Source organism: Oreochromis aureus, linkage group 7 (genome assembly GCF_013358895.1).
Source record: "Oreochromis aureus strain Israel breed Guangdong linkage group 7, ZZ_aureus, whole genome shotgun sequence".
NCBI classification, from domain to species: Eukaryota; Metazoa; Chordata; class Actinopteri; order Cichliformes; family Cichlidae; genus Oreochromis; species Oreochromis aureus.
Window position 1 is genome coordinate 45,298,792 of NC_052948.1, and position 17,215 is coordinate 45,316,006.

Here is a 17,215-nt window from a genome sequence, read left to right on the forward strand (position 1 = left end):
AGTGTGTTGGTGGTTTAGCTGAGCGTTTTTGTTACCTCATTCACTTCTGCTGTGTAAGTAGGCCTACATATGTGTGTGGTAAATGTCTGTAAATGTAAAGGTTGATGGATGTTAATGTTAACTTTGTGAAATGTGCAAATGGTGGTTGAGTTTCAGCTCATTTCCTTTCTGTGTGTCTGCTATATCCGTCTGTTTCTCAGGTGATCAGGAAGGGCTGGCTGACCATTAATAACATCGGCATCATGAAGGGAGGCGCCAAGGAGTACTGGTTTGTCCTCACCGCCGAGAGTCTGTCCTGGTACAAGGATGATGAGGTGAGACAGAGTTCACGTAAAGTCGCTCGTGCACACGGAGTCACACGGTCAGGGTGTTTGTGTGTGTTTGCATGTTTCAGTATCTGCACACTCAAAGTCTTGGTTTAGAGTTCTGTTTGCGGTCTGAGCTGCAGACCTGATGACTGAATCATCTGCCCGAAGCATCAGCCAACTGCTTTGTAGTGTTTTCCAAAGAAAAATGCAGCGTAAGAGATTCATAAAAGTATGCGACACTGCACTACAAGTGCTTGTTACTGCATAGAAACAGAGCTTTGTTTTGAAAGGGAAACAAAGGGTTCTTTGCAGGATAATTGATTCAAAGTTAAACCCGACTGAAACTCAGTTTTGAAGGCTCAGATCAATATTTGAAAATCTTATGATGATGATCTGAGACATGTTGTTTTTTCCTTTTGTGTGCGTTGACCATAATATATAAATAAAAAAACAGAAAGGGACTTAAAATGGGTCATTTAACGAGTTGAAAAATAAACTGGATAGTGCCCCCTGATGGATAAACAATATTATGTCCGTGCAGTGCAAATGACCACAGATCAACAGTATTCTGATTCTTGTGTTCCAACTTATGTGCTGACACAGATTTTTCTGTGTTTAGCAAACGTCAGACTAGTCAGCCGCTCCGTTTTTTGGTGTACTTCAGTTTGACAGGACTTTGGAGTTTGGCGGTTTCATATAATTAGGAAAAAGCTTGTTTGGGAAAAACAAAACTTGACAAAATTGACATTTCCTCACAGTATAATTTGATTATACAGCATGTAGTCTTGTGATCCGATTCCTACTGTATGACACTATGAAATTACATTTTACTGTGGCGGTTTTTCTGCATCTTTACCGCACAACCCGACAGAATTTTCCTGGGATCCGAGTGTTTATTCTTCGTGACCTGGTCCAACATTCAATCCGACTCATTCCACTGGCAGCTATGACTGCTGGTCAGTGTTATCTTCTGCACACTGATATGATTCGCCCTGACATGCCTTGTTACTGGACTTACTGGTCAAAGCGGTGTCCCATGATGCTTTGCAGAACTATTAGGAGCTAGCCACAGTCTCGCTGTCTCCATGCCTTAGCCACAGCCTCTGTGCGCGCTGACATCAGACTGTGTGTGTGTGTGTGTGTGTGTGTGTGTGTGTGTGTGTGTGTGTAGGACTGAGCAGACCTTTCTAAAAAGTCAGGACCCCACAGCATGTCAGACATTGAAGCTGGCACACATATGTGCATACCAGAGCCCTTGCATTGCCCTGTTCCTAATTACACAAACACACACACACACACACACACACACACACACACACACACACACACACACACACACAAGCTGCTTCTAATAAACCTACTTTATTTCAAAGAAGGGGCACAAAGCGAGAGGGGGACTGGATCGTAGGGGTGGAGGCAGGAGTGTCTCTCGTTAGCTGGTTAGCAGCAGGAGTAACAAGGACCATGTGAGGAGAGAAAGTGGGGAGAAGAGGTAGCACAGATGGGGGATGCAAAGAGGTAGGAAGGGCTGGTTTAGTACATTACATCCTCCCTTCCTGCCTTTTCCCTCCTTCTTTCCCAGAGACGTCCTCAAAAGTTCATCCCAAAAAACAAAAGAAACAGTCTGTCATCCTTTCCTCGCCTCTTGCTTTCTGTCTCAGTCTTTCCTTGTCACAGTCTCCTGTTTTTTTTATTCCTGTCTCCTCCCTCCATCTGTTACCTCTCTCTTATAATGTCTATTTATTTGAACATGGAGCTGTGAGGACGCATGGAGACCTAGAACCAACACCACGTGCTGACGTTACAGCTCAGCTCAGCCTGCTGCTGTAGCTGTAGCCTAAAAAAAAGAGAGACTTTACGTGATGTTTTATATCCGACATTTTACATAAGCCCCTCACACACTAGAGTACTCCTAAGGAATTATGCTGACCACCTGGGTGGAGACCTGCCAAAATACGATGCTTTGTTTAGTTTCAGGGGGAAAAAATGCATCAGTGCATGCAGAAAACTCCACGTTTTTGCACACCTTTTTTCACATATATGCATTGAAATGTTCTTTGCACCATCTTGCAAAACCAGCGCTCGACTGTTTTATTGGTGGTGCCGCTTGTCACGGGGAAAACCCTCACCATGGTCTGGCAAACGCATACACACATGGACACACTCCACCTCCAGACACTAATAATAACTTTCGACCCAAGTAGTGGTGCCATGATGTTTTGGTTAGTGTGTGCGTGTGTGCACGCATGCATGTGTGTGTGCTCTTAGAAGCCTTCTGGTCTGTATTACCACAGGACATGCCAGTTCTTTGAATTAGGCTGCTCTAAAGCTTAAAGCTTCCCAAAGCAGAGTGAAAGTTAGGGGGATGAGCCACAAATAGAAAAAAAAAAAGTTGTAAAGAGACATTGTGTATATGAATGTAAAACACTGGATTTTATAGACTTGTAACGCTTGTGATAGCCGTGCATTGGTATGATCAAATCCATATTTTTACACAAGCATGTGACAACCGCAGTTTCGCATTGACAATAGTACAAAGGCACATGGAATGGCTTGATTTCATTTGATTTTTTTAGTGCCTGTATTAACTTTGGGTGCCCTTTTTCTTTTGTGTGTGTGTTCAGTCACTGCGCATGTGTGTGTCTGCCCGGGTTTCCCTGCTCGTGCTGTAAAGCTGCCAGAAAGCCAGACTCTCCTGGTGATCCCAGCTGTAAACATCCTGGGGGGAAACTGCAGACCGCTGCTTTCAGCACACTCATAGTAACATGTCTGCTTTAATGGTGAGCGTGTGTGTGTCTGCGTGTGTGTGTGTGCATGCACATGGACTTTTGCTTTGTGCGTTACGGGTGTGTGTATGTGTGTATATATATAAGTGCATATACACTTGTGTGTTCGGTGGCAGGGCTGTAAATGGAAACAGGTTGGTTTTGTGGTGTTCACTCCTGAAGATGATGCTCTGTGATGAGGCACCGTGTGAATGTTTCTTTTGCTTTGGTGTGTTTGCGAGGGAGTGGGGATTCGAAACGGTACACTGCGGGTTTGCTTTATCAAAGACAGGCAGGCCCGAAGGTAAACTATGGTCCCAGAGAAGAAGTAGAAGCAAGGGGGGGCAAGTGGAGGGGGGTAGCTAAACTTGTAACTTTTCACATGACATCACTTACAAACACTAAAACCCACAATTTTCTGTCTTTTTTTGGCGGGAGAGCTATATAAAAAAGCAACAACAAAAAAAAGCCAACCCAAAAACAAAACGGTGAACAGACAATGATAGAGTGGCTGCTCTTTCAACATTTTTGTCTGGTGGCTTCCTGCCTCTCTGCACATTACATGGTCATTTGAGGTAAAGCGGCCACAAGCTGATGCAGGAAAAGCAAGAGGCATAATTGTACATTTTCATTATGAGTGCAGTGTGACGCTGGAGGTTTACTGTGCGCTTTAGTTATCTTTTTGGGTGTTTTTTTTTTTTCTGTGTGGCTGAACTTTTCTGGTTTCAGCTTTTGGTTGCATAGGAAAATAAACAACATGTTAAAAATGTCTCGCAACCATCACTTATATCTATATGCCTGTGGTGTTTATTTACTTTTCGTGGAGCCCGTATATGTGTCATAAGTTGCTCAAGAAAAAAAGGAAAAACAACAACAGAGACAGTGCCACATTGAAAACGTAAGCCTCTTTATTGTGACGATTTTTAAATATTTTTCACAAGCTGAGTCGCAGAGTCAGGTCTTGGTTACACAAACATCATATAGCTTAATAAGAGTACAACCTGATGGGTCTGCTTTCAAAATTTTAGGACTTCTCCATCACTCATAAATCCATCCTGGGCGAGGGCTAGGCCTTCTGCGGTGGAGCCTTTGGGTGCTTTATTTAGGCTCGTGCCCGGGCTGGTCCAGCTGGACGAGGGGTGGTGCAGCTGCGTGTTCCCACAGCCTGATGTGCTTGTGCCTGCTGAATGCCCTTTGGAGTGCTCTCACTTTTTTTTTTTTTTACCCCCCCATCCTGCTTTTTTTAGGCAGTCGTCCTGTGCTTCCCCGGCCAGCCTAACCAATGTGCAGACTACTGTACAACCACTACTTCCTGAACAGGTAGTCTGAACACTGGGCAGGCGGGCCGGGCGGCTGAAGGGTAGCGCTGTGGAGGACTCTTTACTCATGCGCTCAGAATCAGAATCAGATATATCACCACACACACTCTTAATCGTACTCACTGTGATTGCAGCCAGGCTCCGGGGCCTGGCTTATCTTCGCAGTCTGACTGCCGCAAAGGGCCGATCGGGGATGATTGAGTGAGCTGGGGGAGAAACGCCGCGTGAAGGGATGGAGGAGGAGGTGGTGGTGGTGGTGGTGGAGGAGGAGGAGGAGCGGGAGAGGTTAGACGGAGGTGATAGGCGCTGATTGGCAGATTCTGTGACATTCCTTCCTGTTTCCCGCTGTGAAAAGCAACAGTCCTCACCGAGCTCTACGGGGGAAACACAAACACACAGAAAGTGTTTAATTAATGTTAAAAATCAAATATAACGCATTTAGAAGTAATAAATCTGTTACATGTAGCCAATGAGCTTTAATTACTCATCAGCTAATTACGTGCTTTTTAATCTGAGAATTTTGGTCTTAAAGATTAATGTAACAAAGTAACCGGTATTTCTTTGCAAGAATTCTGCATTTAGAAAAGATTAAAGGCAAAAAATAAAGCCCAGCACAGATGCCAAAACACACAAAAATGGTCAACCTATTTAGCCCAAATTGGTGCAGCCTAAGCCCCATTTAGTTCCCTTAAAATTTCAGGCCAAACCGAACAAAAGTCATTAGAGTTTCAAGTAGTTATGGTTAAAAACAGCTGCAAGTGCAAGTGCTGTTAATCTCCCTGGAACAGATCTTATCAGATAATATTTGTGGTCAGCCGAAATCCTCCCAACCCAACACCTCCCTCTAAAACACCGGAGTATGCAACCTTTCGTCTCTTTAGACGTACGCCGAATAGAAAGAAAGAAAGAGGGGGATACCTGCGTCTTGGCGATCTCGTTTCACTTCTTTGCACCTTTCTGCGTTAGGTGATGCTTCTTCTTTCCCAAATCCTTGCTGAATTTGCCTGTTCTTTCATTCAGCGCTGCTGTCACACTGCTGAGGGAAACCTTGGCTGATTGGGGTTCAAATGCTCCTAGAGCAAAAAAAGAAAAAAAAAGAAAAGAAAAAGACAAAGGGGGATCTCCGGTAGCAGGCAAGGTGGACTGGCTGGAGGTTCGACGTGGCAAGGGACTGGCCACCAAGTTCTCCCTACGAGAGACAGAAGGAGAAAAGGAGTGAGAGAGAGAGAGAGGAGATATGGAGAGAGAAAGAGGAGGAGCTCGCCGGCCCCCTATTTTTCCTTTCTCCTCTCTTCTTTCTCTCTCCACTCCCTCTGTCTGGTTCACCCCTCCTTTTCCAGTCTCCCTCTTCTGGCTTGCAAGGAGAAAGTGGAAGGTCAGAGGTGAACAGGAAGTGAGACACATTCATTTGGCCTGCGTGTTGTAAAAGTTTGGAAAGGGAGTGAAGGACTGGCTGCAGAGGGAGGGAGCCTTTTAGTGGAAGCGTATGTGGACGCGTTTGCGCTCTCACATGGAGGCATTTATGTGTTTCGCAAAGCATTTGCGTGTTCTCAATGCGGCGCATCCCTGCTTTTGATACATGTGAGCATACATATATAAATATATATATTATGAGTATGAGTGATGGATTTGTGCATGTAGGAGTGAGCCTGGATGAGAGGAGAGGCTCCGTGGTCTTTGTAGAAAGGGGCAGGAATGTCGGCGTTTTCTTGGCAAGCGGGAGGAAGCCTTGTAATAACTCCAGATGTGCAGCCCTGTGGTCTCCATCTCTCTCTTGCTCCTTCTGTTTTTATTTCTAAAGCTGATTTCCTCTCCCTGTCCGACTCGAATAAAGAGCCCTTTATGCAGCTCTGCAGCCTTCCCAGCACACACACACACACACACACACACACACACACACACACACACACACACACACACACACACAGAGTGGTGGCAAGGGGGGTGGGTTGGTTGCTGCTTGGAAGGGTGACATACGACTGGTAAATCAGAACCAGGGCGAAAGACATTGTGTATGTGTGTGTGTGTGTGTGTGTGTGTGTCTGTGTGTGTGTGTGTGTGCATGTGTGCAAAAGAGGAGGGAAAAGCCAGTGTTGAGACACAACCAGTCAAAAGTTCCTCCTTTACTTTCTAGGGCTTCACACGCACTCACAGTTAGGTTTGGTCCTTACTTCTAGCAGACAGGAGTAATTAGTGCTAGTGTTTCCAGGTGTGTGTGTGTGTGTGTGTGTGTAGTAGTACGTGTGCAGTGCAGTGGTGGCCAAGGCCGTGTGTTTGTTTTAGCTGCGGTTTCTGAGCTCCGACCTGAGCTCCAAATCAAAGCAGGCACGATCCCACGAGAGACGAGTCAGCAGTACTGCTTGGACGGCTAAAAAAATGGGGAAGAACTTCAAAACGGGGGGTGAAACGATGCCCCGTGAACAAGGAGGTCCAACAAAAAAATGAAAAAAAACCCCAAAAAACCTAGCAAGCCAGAAAAAGAGAATTACAGAAACCAATCCTCATAGGACATAAAATGGATTAGTGTTGCAGTCGAGTTTAAGGTTTGGAGGATTGGAAAGAGTGAATTTTAATGGGTAGGTGGGGGAAATGCTGCGGTCGCGCTAACATTGTTTCCACTGTTTGGATGACCAGGCAGACAGCTTACTTTTCAGACTCTTAGTCAGGGAAGCCAGAAATGCTGAGAAAGTATGCACATACACACGCGTGATCTGCGCTCCCATGTTATTCTGTCTTGCCGTGAAATACAACTGCTTAATACTGTCACAGAAAAACCTCAAGGTTCTGACTTTGTTTTTCCTGCCTGCGCTTTGACAACAGCTCCGCCAGTTCGTGGGCGAAACTGTGTCTTTCGTGCGTTGTGTGTGGGGAAGATAAGATTGCGGGTGTCGCTCTGTAAATGTATTTAAGAGAGCGCTCTGTACGAAACTGTGGAAGCAGCCTGTAAATCTGAACGGCTGAATGTGTTTTAATGTGCGTATTTCTGTGAAATTTTGCAGCTCATTTTCTATCTAGAGACAGACAGCCATAATTCTTTGGGTAACAGAAAATGTGAACCGCATAATAGCTCAGTTTTATTTCCTTTTTCTCGTGTGATATCGTATCAGTGATACTTATCTGTTGAAAGGAGCATATTTAAAAAGATAGTGGCTTGAGGAAAGGGCTCAGGAAACACTGGGAGCCTCGTCCGTCTCATTTATCCAGCTCAGGGTTGCTGGGAGGCTGGACCCCGACCCAGCTGACAGTGGGTGAGGCCATGAAGACCCTTAACAGGCCACCAGTCCATCACAGCGCCAAAAAAACAGAGAGACAGACATATTTTAGAAGCGCCAGTTAACCGAACAAGCATTTCTTTGGACAGAGAGAACCCATATGAAAAAGGCCTAGGCCACCAGCGCTAACCGCTTCATCACCGTGCCCCACTAAATAACTGAAATATTTGTGGGAAGGTGCTTTTTGGCGTTAGATGGGAAAATCTATACCACTTTTATACTGGTTTCATAAATGTGAATCTAGCGGCAGCTAAAAAACACCCAACCTGAATCTGAACAATGCTCTCCACAGTCATTAAGTAATGTGTTTGTGTTTAATCCCTTTTATGAAGGGTTGTGTACCCATTTGATCTTTTCAACTCAAAAAGTACATAGATTTTCCAAAACAGCATTTAAAATGTACAGAAGAAATTTTATCCATCCATCTATCCATCGTCTTAACTTATCAACCCTGTCCAAGCTGTCTTTGGTTGAAAGGCAGAGTACATGCTTCAGAGGTCACTACCTCTGATTATAAATCTGTTTTTTTTTTAATACATATACAATAAAGTCTAAGGCTACGTTCACACTGCAGGTTTTATTGCTCAATTCCGATTTTTTGATCAAATCCGATTTTTTTGTCTGCTTGTTCACACTACAAATAAAATGCGACAGCAAACGCGCTCCTGTGTAAACGCTCAAAGCGGCCCGCATGCGCAAAAGAAGACGTCACACACAACTCCTCTGTTTAGACCCAGAGCAAACAATATTGTTTGACTGATGGCCCTTAATATAAAGACTTCGGACTTTACGTTTCCCAATTTTTGCTTTAAGTTATTTTGTTATTTACATAATAATGTAAATGACCTAATAATTATCCTTATTGCTGTTTTAGAAAGGAGCGGTGCTTCAAAGGATAGTTGCAGATTTCTGTCAGAATCTGCAGATTATACAGTACAAATAAAATGTTCACGTTGTCTTCCCAACAGTTTCACTGACATCTACACTGGATGGCCAGGAAGCGTTCGCGATGTCCTCTGGGCGCTTCTCCGGCGCTGATAATTGGCGTCTGTCTCGTGTCAGTGACGTAAAAGACGGATTTAATGCGACCTGACCGTTCACACAGCCGTCGCTTTCTAAAACATCGGATATGTATCGGATTCAGTACCTCATACGAAAGTGACCCAGATCGGATTTGAAAATATCGGATTTGTGCCGCTCACACTGTCATACCATGATCGGATATTAAACATACTTAAGTTAATGGAAGTGAGTGCAGGATGATGTAGCAAGGAAAGTGAGAACGGCTGTAAGAATGATAAAATCTGTCATGAATGGAAAAGAAGATTTGAGATTATAGAAATGAAGGGTGAGGGATACAGGCTGGTTTGTTCATATATTTAGTTTATGATATGATAATGAGTGTGTTCCTTTTTTGGAAACGGCCCTTTTTTCATGGAGCACAATGTGAGAACAAAAATGATTACATGAAACAACCAAATCTGTGCACACAGTCACATGCTAGGATGTAAGTGACCACAACATAACTCACTAAGCGATAAATACATACATTTTAGGATGAGACTCAATTTGTTTGTTTAGAGTTAAAATAAAGTGAGCTTCAGGTTCAAGGTTTGGGTTGGGCTGTCAGTAGGTACAGGGTGAGGCCAAGTTTCTAGGCAATTAATATAATTCGAGGTAATGGCCGCTGATGTGATGGAAACACAGCTGTGTATGTGTATGTGCGTGGCAACTTTATTGAAGTTTAAAAATGTTATACATTTAATAAAACATACATTTTTGCTATTTCTGTGACTATTTTACACATTATAAAATAAAGTACATTTCTCCAATGGTGTATGGATATTTATATTTATACCTTTTTTTTTTAAATTTCATGCTTTTTTTTTATGACTTTGACTTTTAGCCTGACGCAGCTTTAATGCTCATGAAGTTCCATGAGACTGAATTTACTGCAAATGTATGTGGGTCAGTGCCAAGTGTAGCATTAAAACATTTTTTAAAAAGCATTCAGTGTGTTTCCCCTCGGCGTATTCTGACATCACGTGGTTACCTTAAGGTACATAATCCTTACATGAAAAACATGCATGAACACTGGCAGACGATTGTGTGCCTCATTTGCTTGTGAGGGAACTCGGGTTTCATGTCATTTAGCTGTGACTGGTTTGTACTGGGAGTTTTGCTGTGAGACACAAAACACACCAGCTGAACATTTGCCCTCCACCAGACAAGATTGCCGCCGTGTGTGGATTTTAGCGTGTGTTTATATAGTTAGTCTGCTGGCCAACCTTTCTTTTACGCTTTGGTGGTCAACTGTGATTGATCACATGTCCTTGATAGCCCCGAGGTTGTAACACTGACCTTCTGCAGGAGTAAATTCAGGGCAGATAATTGACTGTTTAGCAATTAACCACTAAACAGGAAGGTATCACTAACCTGCCAGGCTGCGTTCAACTGCAGACAGCATGTTTCCTCTCTCCACAAAGACGTTTGTTCACATTTGTGCAGTTCCCAAAGGAAAATCTCAAAGCAAAGCTCAAAGGCTGTTGGGTTTTCTTTTTTCTGAAAGAAGGAATGAAAAAAGATAATCGAAGGAGCCAAAACCTTGTCATAAAAAAGAAAATGTGAGAATTAATGTTCATATCACTGCAAAATTGGACGTTTCAGATTAGATTTGAGTTCCTGAAACATGTGCAGCTGACATGCTGGTTAAAAGAAAACACCCTTAATGTCTGCACTGTTATCAAAAAGGCACTTTTGCATGATAAATGGAGTATTATGGCGTGTGGGCCCTGGCACGTTGCTCAAGGTGATTTGTTATGAGCATTATTGCGCAATCTTTAGCCAGATGAGTCATGAACAGCTGTGTGTTTTTACACACTGCCCCAGAATAGCTCCAATCCAGCTCTTCAGCGTTCTAATTCTCTTAGCTAAATCATTGTCTGTTCCTCATTTAAATATTGGCAACATGTGGCCTTACTTTAAATAAAGTCCAAACAGCATTAAGTCAAATGAAGTTTCCTCAGATGCTGTCTCTGCTGTTTCTCATATGTTGCTCACAAACCAAACATGGGTTTTGCGTACGTTAGTGGTTTTTTTCGTTACACACAACGAAAAGATGCTTATGTTCACAAACAAATCTTTTCTACAAGAACGTTGTGACAAATCTATTCCTACAAAAATCTATAAATTGATGAAATTGGTCTGAACAAGTGCATCAAACCCACTGAGCCTCACACTATACTACTTTCTCCGTGCGCCTTTTAAAAAAAAATCCCCTCTGTGTTTAATTTTTTTTTCTTCTTAAAGACAGAAGTCAATAGGGAAAATGGCAGAAGAATGGAGGGAAAGAAAAGCAGAGGGAGGTGAGGAGGAGGGTTGTGAAAATTACCATTGGCTGCCACCCAGGGCCCAGTCTTTGTGGTAATGAAGGGTTAGAAGCAACGTTATTGCTCCCAGATGCCGTGCGGCTTCTCCGCAGGCCTTTGATGCATGGCCCAAGTCACCAGGATTTTTCTATCAGACCCCCATCAACATACAGAGTAACGCACCGCCGCACACACGCGCACGCACACATACGAAGACATCCAGCCTCTTAAAACAACGTGGATGATGTAAAACGAGTATCTTCATGGTTTCGCCAACCAAACTACTCCGATTTGTTTCAGAGTGTTAATTGGTTAATGTTCCCGTGTATGTGTGTGTTTTGGTGTTTACCACCTCCAAGTGTGTGTGTGTGTGTGTGTGTGTGTGTCCATATTCGAACATTTTATGTGCTTGACTCTTTTAGATATTTTTTGGATGGCGTATGGAGTGGTGAAGTTCCTTTACGAATCCAGAAGTGAACTTCCCCTGACTCTCTATAATGAGCCTGCTACACACTAGCAAAACAAAACCATGAAAAGCACTTTGTTCACACACTGCTCCAAATACCAACTACTAAGTGCCCCACCTGGGGTGTGTGTGTGTGGGTGTGGTGTGGGTGTTCAGACGGAAAAAAAAAAACCCAACAAGGATCACACCTGTGTTTTGTGTACAAGTGAAAAAATGTAAAAGTGTTTAAAAAATATATCAAACTAAACCTAAAAAGGTGTATTTTTTGCAGCTCGGTCTGGTGGTAATCAGCCTCTGCTATTTCTGCTTTGATGCCAATACAATTACAATCAATCTAAAGAGCTCTGTGAATTATCCAGAGTAATGGAAACTCTGTGGAATATTAATTAAGTAATGACAGATGGATTTAGTCAAACACTGTGAATAATTTTCTCAAAGCACCTGCCTAAAAAACGTTCCATATAATAAGCAGATGGGATTAGCTTTAACCCGAACACATTTCTTTAACATAGGATAACCTGATAAAACTGAACAATGTAACCATTATGAAAGAAGGATTTACCCAATTGTACCCAATAAACAAGCAAACTAAGCATGTGCTTCAAGTTAATTTGCACAACCTGTGCACAGAAGGCGTTTCCTATTTTATATGATGCAAAAAATTTTTAGTCGGTACCAGTTAGCTCTTAACGCAGCTTTTTTAATAGAGCGACTGGTGCGAGTTATTAGAAGTTTTACTCTAAAGATCTTTCATGAGGATAACTTATGGTTCACTATGAAAGATGAGACCATGGATGCTCATCTAGAGCTGAACGCCTGCTTAGCAGCTATCAAAATCAGGAGCTTTGTGTCCAAGTGAGCCCAAATGACCTGTTGATGAAAAGAGCTTCTCGCAAATCATGAAGAATGAGCCCACGCTCGCACACTTCAGGCGGGAAGCTTGCACGCTGGCTGATTTGATTTCCAGAGAAGAGGGCAAATGGAAGAAGCCCAAGATAACCGGCGGACTTCTTGAACCTTTGATAAGGAGCTCTTCTGGTCTGTCATGAAACATGATGAACACGGATGAACAGAAGTATCGTTCAGTATTGTTTAGCCTGTTTTCATGTCTTAGACCTTGTGTGTGTGTGTGTGTGTCTCCTTGAAGCTTGGTCCTGTGCAGAGAAAGTGTGCATTTCATACCACATGTGTGCATCTGCAGGTTTGTTTTCTCATGCGTCCTGGCAAGTGTGCTTAACATCTGAAATCTGTAACATTGCCCACTCACACTGCCTGGATTTTATAGGAGCATATGGCAAAGCACTCAAGCACCTACTTCCCCCCCAAAACTAGTACACACACATAAAAAAAACATACGCACACACGAGAAACTGGCTGACTGATAATGGTCTTATTTGATGTTGCAATAGGACAAATACATGGACAGTCTTAGCAGATATCTGGTATTCATCATTTTGTTGTTTGACTTTCTGGCATGTGTGGTTGCCAGACTGATCAAACCTTAAACTCAAATCTTCCAGTCTCGCATCATCTGCACCCCCCACCCCCACCTTAATATTCAAGAAATCATTTGCATTTCTCTCTTAATGTTGCTGTCCTTGTATAACATAGTTATGCTCCGTGTTAGCGTATTTTCTCTTTACCTTCCCCACATCATGTGCACATTCGCTGCCCCTCCTCTTCCCCTGTTTCCATTTCTCCTGACTGGATTTACTGGACAGAGGAGAGGAAAATGTATGAATCAATCCAAGGTTGCTCACTCCCAGGGAGAGGGAAAGCCAGAGAGTGAGAGGAACAAGGGAGGGGAGGGGGTGAAGAAAGAAAAGAAGGAAGGCAGAGATGATGGTGAAATTGAAGAAAAAGAGAGAAATGGGGGATGGGAACTCACCAGCTCTATAAAATAATGATGTCAGCTTTCAGCGGCCTGGGGCGACTTCTTGTTTAGCCGTGGTGTTTTTTTGGGTAGCGGACACCTCGGTGTACGGGCGCTGCCAATGTGTTTGTGTCTTTATGTGTGTCTCTGTGATGTTTTACATGCATTCAGGGGATATGACCATTTGGCTGCGCAGGTCATAAATCCTTTGATGAAGGAGTTTGTCACACATTCAATCCCCGTCTGTCTCGCTCTCTCTGTGACACACACACACAGACACACATACAGACACACACACATGCTGAGTTGGGCAGGGCAAGTCCGTGGTTAGCCATCCAGATGGTTTTAAGGTTAGTTAGAGACTACGCTCAAAAGGTGCTGTTTGGAACCAAAGCCGTGTGTGTGTGTGTGTGTGTGTGTGTGTGTGTGTGTGTGTGTGTGTGTGTGTGTGTGTGTGTATTTCTGTGTCTGTGTTTAGAGAATGTTTATAGAAACTCACTAACCCCATGCTATTTTTGGAATCTCATTTTGTTAATTCTCATTTTATTGTCGTACATTCACACACACACACACACACACACACACACACACACACACACACACACACACACACAGCATATTATGCACCGTGACTCAAGAAACTGGATTTTCTATCAATAGACATTGAGAAGTCCAACCGCAGCAAATATATATATATGTGTGTGTGTGTGTGTGTGAGTTTATTTTCTTGAGATAAAGATAGAGATCAGACTGAGCTGACAAACTTTGAGGTTCCCTGATTCATAAATAGTTGGACGTCTGTGTATCATACGTTGTGTGCAAATTTACAAGTACAAGAGATTTCTAGCCTGGAACGCTCTCCCTCTCCCTCTCTCTCTTTCTGTCTGTGTGTTTCTCATTTGTTGCTTGCACCCTCCCCCCCCCCCTTTTTTTTTTGACTGTGCACAACTGTAATCAAAACCACAGACTGTACTTTCCCATCCATCTCCTTTGCTTTTCTTTCGTCTGCTGTAGAACTGAATGTGCGAGCTTTTGCTCTTGATTCCCGCTGACCTCTTTTATCCGCTTGTCTCTTTTAGCCTGCTATCTTTTTGTCTGTATCAGCAGCGCAAACCAATGACTCAAAACCTTTTTCACACACTCACCATTTACAATATATGTTACATAATACAATTGTATGCCCAACTCTAAATTTCACAGCCCAGAGTGATCATAATGCAGCATCAGCACTAGTTTTCCCTTTAAAGCGACTCTTTTTTTTTATATACAGTGAGTGTATCTCCTCTTTATCAGGGAAGTCTTCCTCCTCGTTCTCCTCACCGCTGTGTGTCTCTTTCACCCCCCCTGCAGGAGAAGGAGAAGAAGTACATGCTGCAGGTCGACAACCTGAAGCTGCGCGATGTGGAGAAAGGCTTCATGTCCAGCAAACATATTTTTGCCCTCTTCAATACCGAACAGAGGTGTTATTAGACACACACACATGCGCACACATTAACACTGTAACACAGAAACAACTTAAATGCACCACAGCATTAAAAGTTGCTCTTTGGCCCACTTTTATGTTTACATTAAATGAGTTTTGGGATTTCTGTGTGGCAGCCAGTGAGGATGTAGTTGTAAAGCTTAAAGAATATCCCGATATTAGGGAAGTCTGCAGATAATTTAAAGTCCTAAGTAAAAATGATTCCAATATAAAAGGACAAGAAAAGGTGAAAAATGAACTTAAATTAAGAAAAGTAAAGGTTTAAATTGTGCAGAGTGCACTTTCCAGCGTTGCATGACATTTTTAAGCATCTACATGTAAGCCAGACTTTATTGTTGTTACTGTTGTAGATAAGAAGCACTAAATTATACTTTGGGGCATTTTAATCCAAAAAAGTGATACAAGTTTTGTATGCAAAACAAAAAATGAAGATTAAAAGTGACCAGAATTATAAAGTAAATGTTGTGAAGTAACAAAAAATGCAATTTTTGTGGTATAGTGTAGTAGAAAATATGAAGTAAGATAATATAAAGTGAAAACAGATAGAAATTCTGGAGTAAAGAACAAGTTCCGCAAGTTTTTACATTAAAGTGACTGTGACTGTATTTAGTTATTAACCTTCACTGGTGGAAGAACGTACAGCTGATGAGACGGGACTATTGGAGTGCACTGATCACGCTGTGTCTCCACAGAAATGTGTATAAGGACTACCGTCAGCTGGAGCTCGCATGTGAGAGTCAGGAAGACGTTGATGCGTGGAAAGCCTCCTTCCTCAGAGCCGGAGTTTATCCTGAACGGGTCACGGTAAGATTTCACCTAAAGCACACCAGCACAGACAACACTGTGACGCAAACACTCTCACAAATGCAGAATTTTTTTCCAGTTCATATTATTTATGTCCAGTAGTAGCTCGGGTTGTTGCTGTGATGTTTCCTTCTGCAGTCTGTTTTAATGTTATTGTGTCTCTCATTTGCCGTCTGTCCTTTTCAATGTCTTTTATCTCTCATTGCTATTTGGCGTTGTAGGAGAAGGAAGGAAAGGTATGTTATTCTGAGTACTAGATCACCTTTTTGTGTTTTCTATGTAAAGCATGAACTATAATTTTACTTAAATGGACCTGTACCTGAGTCGTGTAGCTGACAGTGATCAGTAAATGGATAGTTTAGCGTAATCATTAGGAGTAGATTTTCGAAACACTGACAGGGATGCCTTTTTTCAGCCTGCCTCTTCTTCTTTTATCCTCCACTTGTTCAGTTTTCTCACTTTTTTAGGAATACAGTGCACACCATTCCAGCGTGTGCCAAGTTTTCGGCTATTTAGGAATCACCTTGCCTGCGCAAAGATAGCATTTTATGCTTATTAAACTGTGATAAGTTTGGCATTTTTAAGAGATTTGACTAAATAATCTTTTCTTTTCTAAATAAACGCAGCACTGGTTCATCCCTTGAGCTGGGTGAACTTGTTATGCTTGAATGAGTCATAAGTCTGAATTCTTGGGAGCAAAATATAAAGAAATGAAGTGTCACTTAAGACTTTTATACAGTATTGTATTTTGAACAACATTTAACTACACTGATGAATTGTGTGTTCAGGTTTATCTGTTCATCATTCAGCTGGTTATGTAATTTCCTGGAGAAAACCTTTTTCTTCCTGTCATATGATCCTCTCTCTTGTGTATTTAACTCTGTTACACACACACATTAAAAAAAAAACTAATTTGTCTCACAGAGTGATGGGGGTGATGAAAATGGTTCTGACAACCTCATGCACAGCATGGACCCTCAGCTGGAGCGGCAAGTGGAAACGATCCGCAACCTGGTCGACTCTTACATGGCAATCGTCAACAAGACCGTCCGTGACTTGATGCCGAAGACCATCATGCATCTCATGATCAACAATGTGAGTCATCAGCGTGGGACGCAGCACTGCTATTGTCTCATATGTCATGAGATTTGACAGACAGCGTGCTTTGTTTCTCTCCCTCTGCATGCAGACTAAAGAGTTCATTAATGCTGAGCTGTTGGCTCAGCTGTACTCATGTGGTGACCAGAACAGCTTGATGGAGGAGTCTCAGGAGCAGGCCCAGCACCGTGACGAGATGCTGCGGATGTACTACGCTCTGCGGGAGGCTCTCCAAATTATCGGCGACATCAGCACATCTACTGTAACCACGGCCATGCCACCACCCGTGGACGATTCGTGGCTGCAGGTGCAGCGTAGCGGATCTGGAGGACGGTAAGGCACATGAGACATCAGACTGTGGGACTGAGAGGGTACGTGTGGGAACAGGTTGGGGAGAACAAATATTAAAAGCCCATGTGTAATTTTGACATATGGTCAAGTAAATAATAATTTTAAAAA

General features: G+C 42.8%; 1 protein-coding gene and 1 long non-coding RNA gene across 7 annotated transcripts in view; one reads left to right on the forward strand and one right to left on the reverse strand.

Annotated features, from left to right (window-relative positions):
- Window positions 1-17,215, forward strand: part of dnm1a (dynamin 1a) — a 63,623-nt gene that overhangs the window by 36,501 nt on the left and 9,907 nt on the right. For 5 of the 6 annotated variants that reach the window (XM_039615639.1, XM_031754612.2, XM_031754616.2 and 2 more), the window contains 6 exons: window positions 201-314; window positions 14,722-14,831; window positions 15,547-15,658; window positions 15,880-15,894; window positions 16,583-16,753; window positions 16,848-17,089. In XM_039615639.1, the coding sequence (XP_039471573.1) occupies window positions 201-314; window positions 14,722-14,831; window positions 15,547-15,658; window positions 15,880-15,894; window positions 16,583-16,753; window positions 16,848-17,089 (764 nt within the window). The remainder of the gene's footprint in view (window positions 1-200; window positions 315-14,721; window positions 14,832-15,546; window positions 15,659-15,879; window positions 15,895-16,582; window positions 16,754-16,847; window positions 17,090-17,215) is intronic. The other variant, XM_031754615.2, reaches the window with a different exon arrangement.
- On the reverse strand, window positions 3,959-5,576 carry LOC120441260. The gene is made up of 2 exons (XR_005613933.1): window positions 5,311-5,576; window positions 3,959-4,766 (listed from the first exon to the last, which is right to left on the reverse strand). It is a non-coding gene; the product is annotated as an uncharacterized LOC120441260 (long non-coding RNA).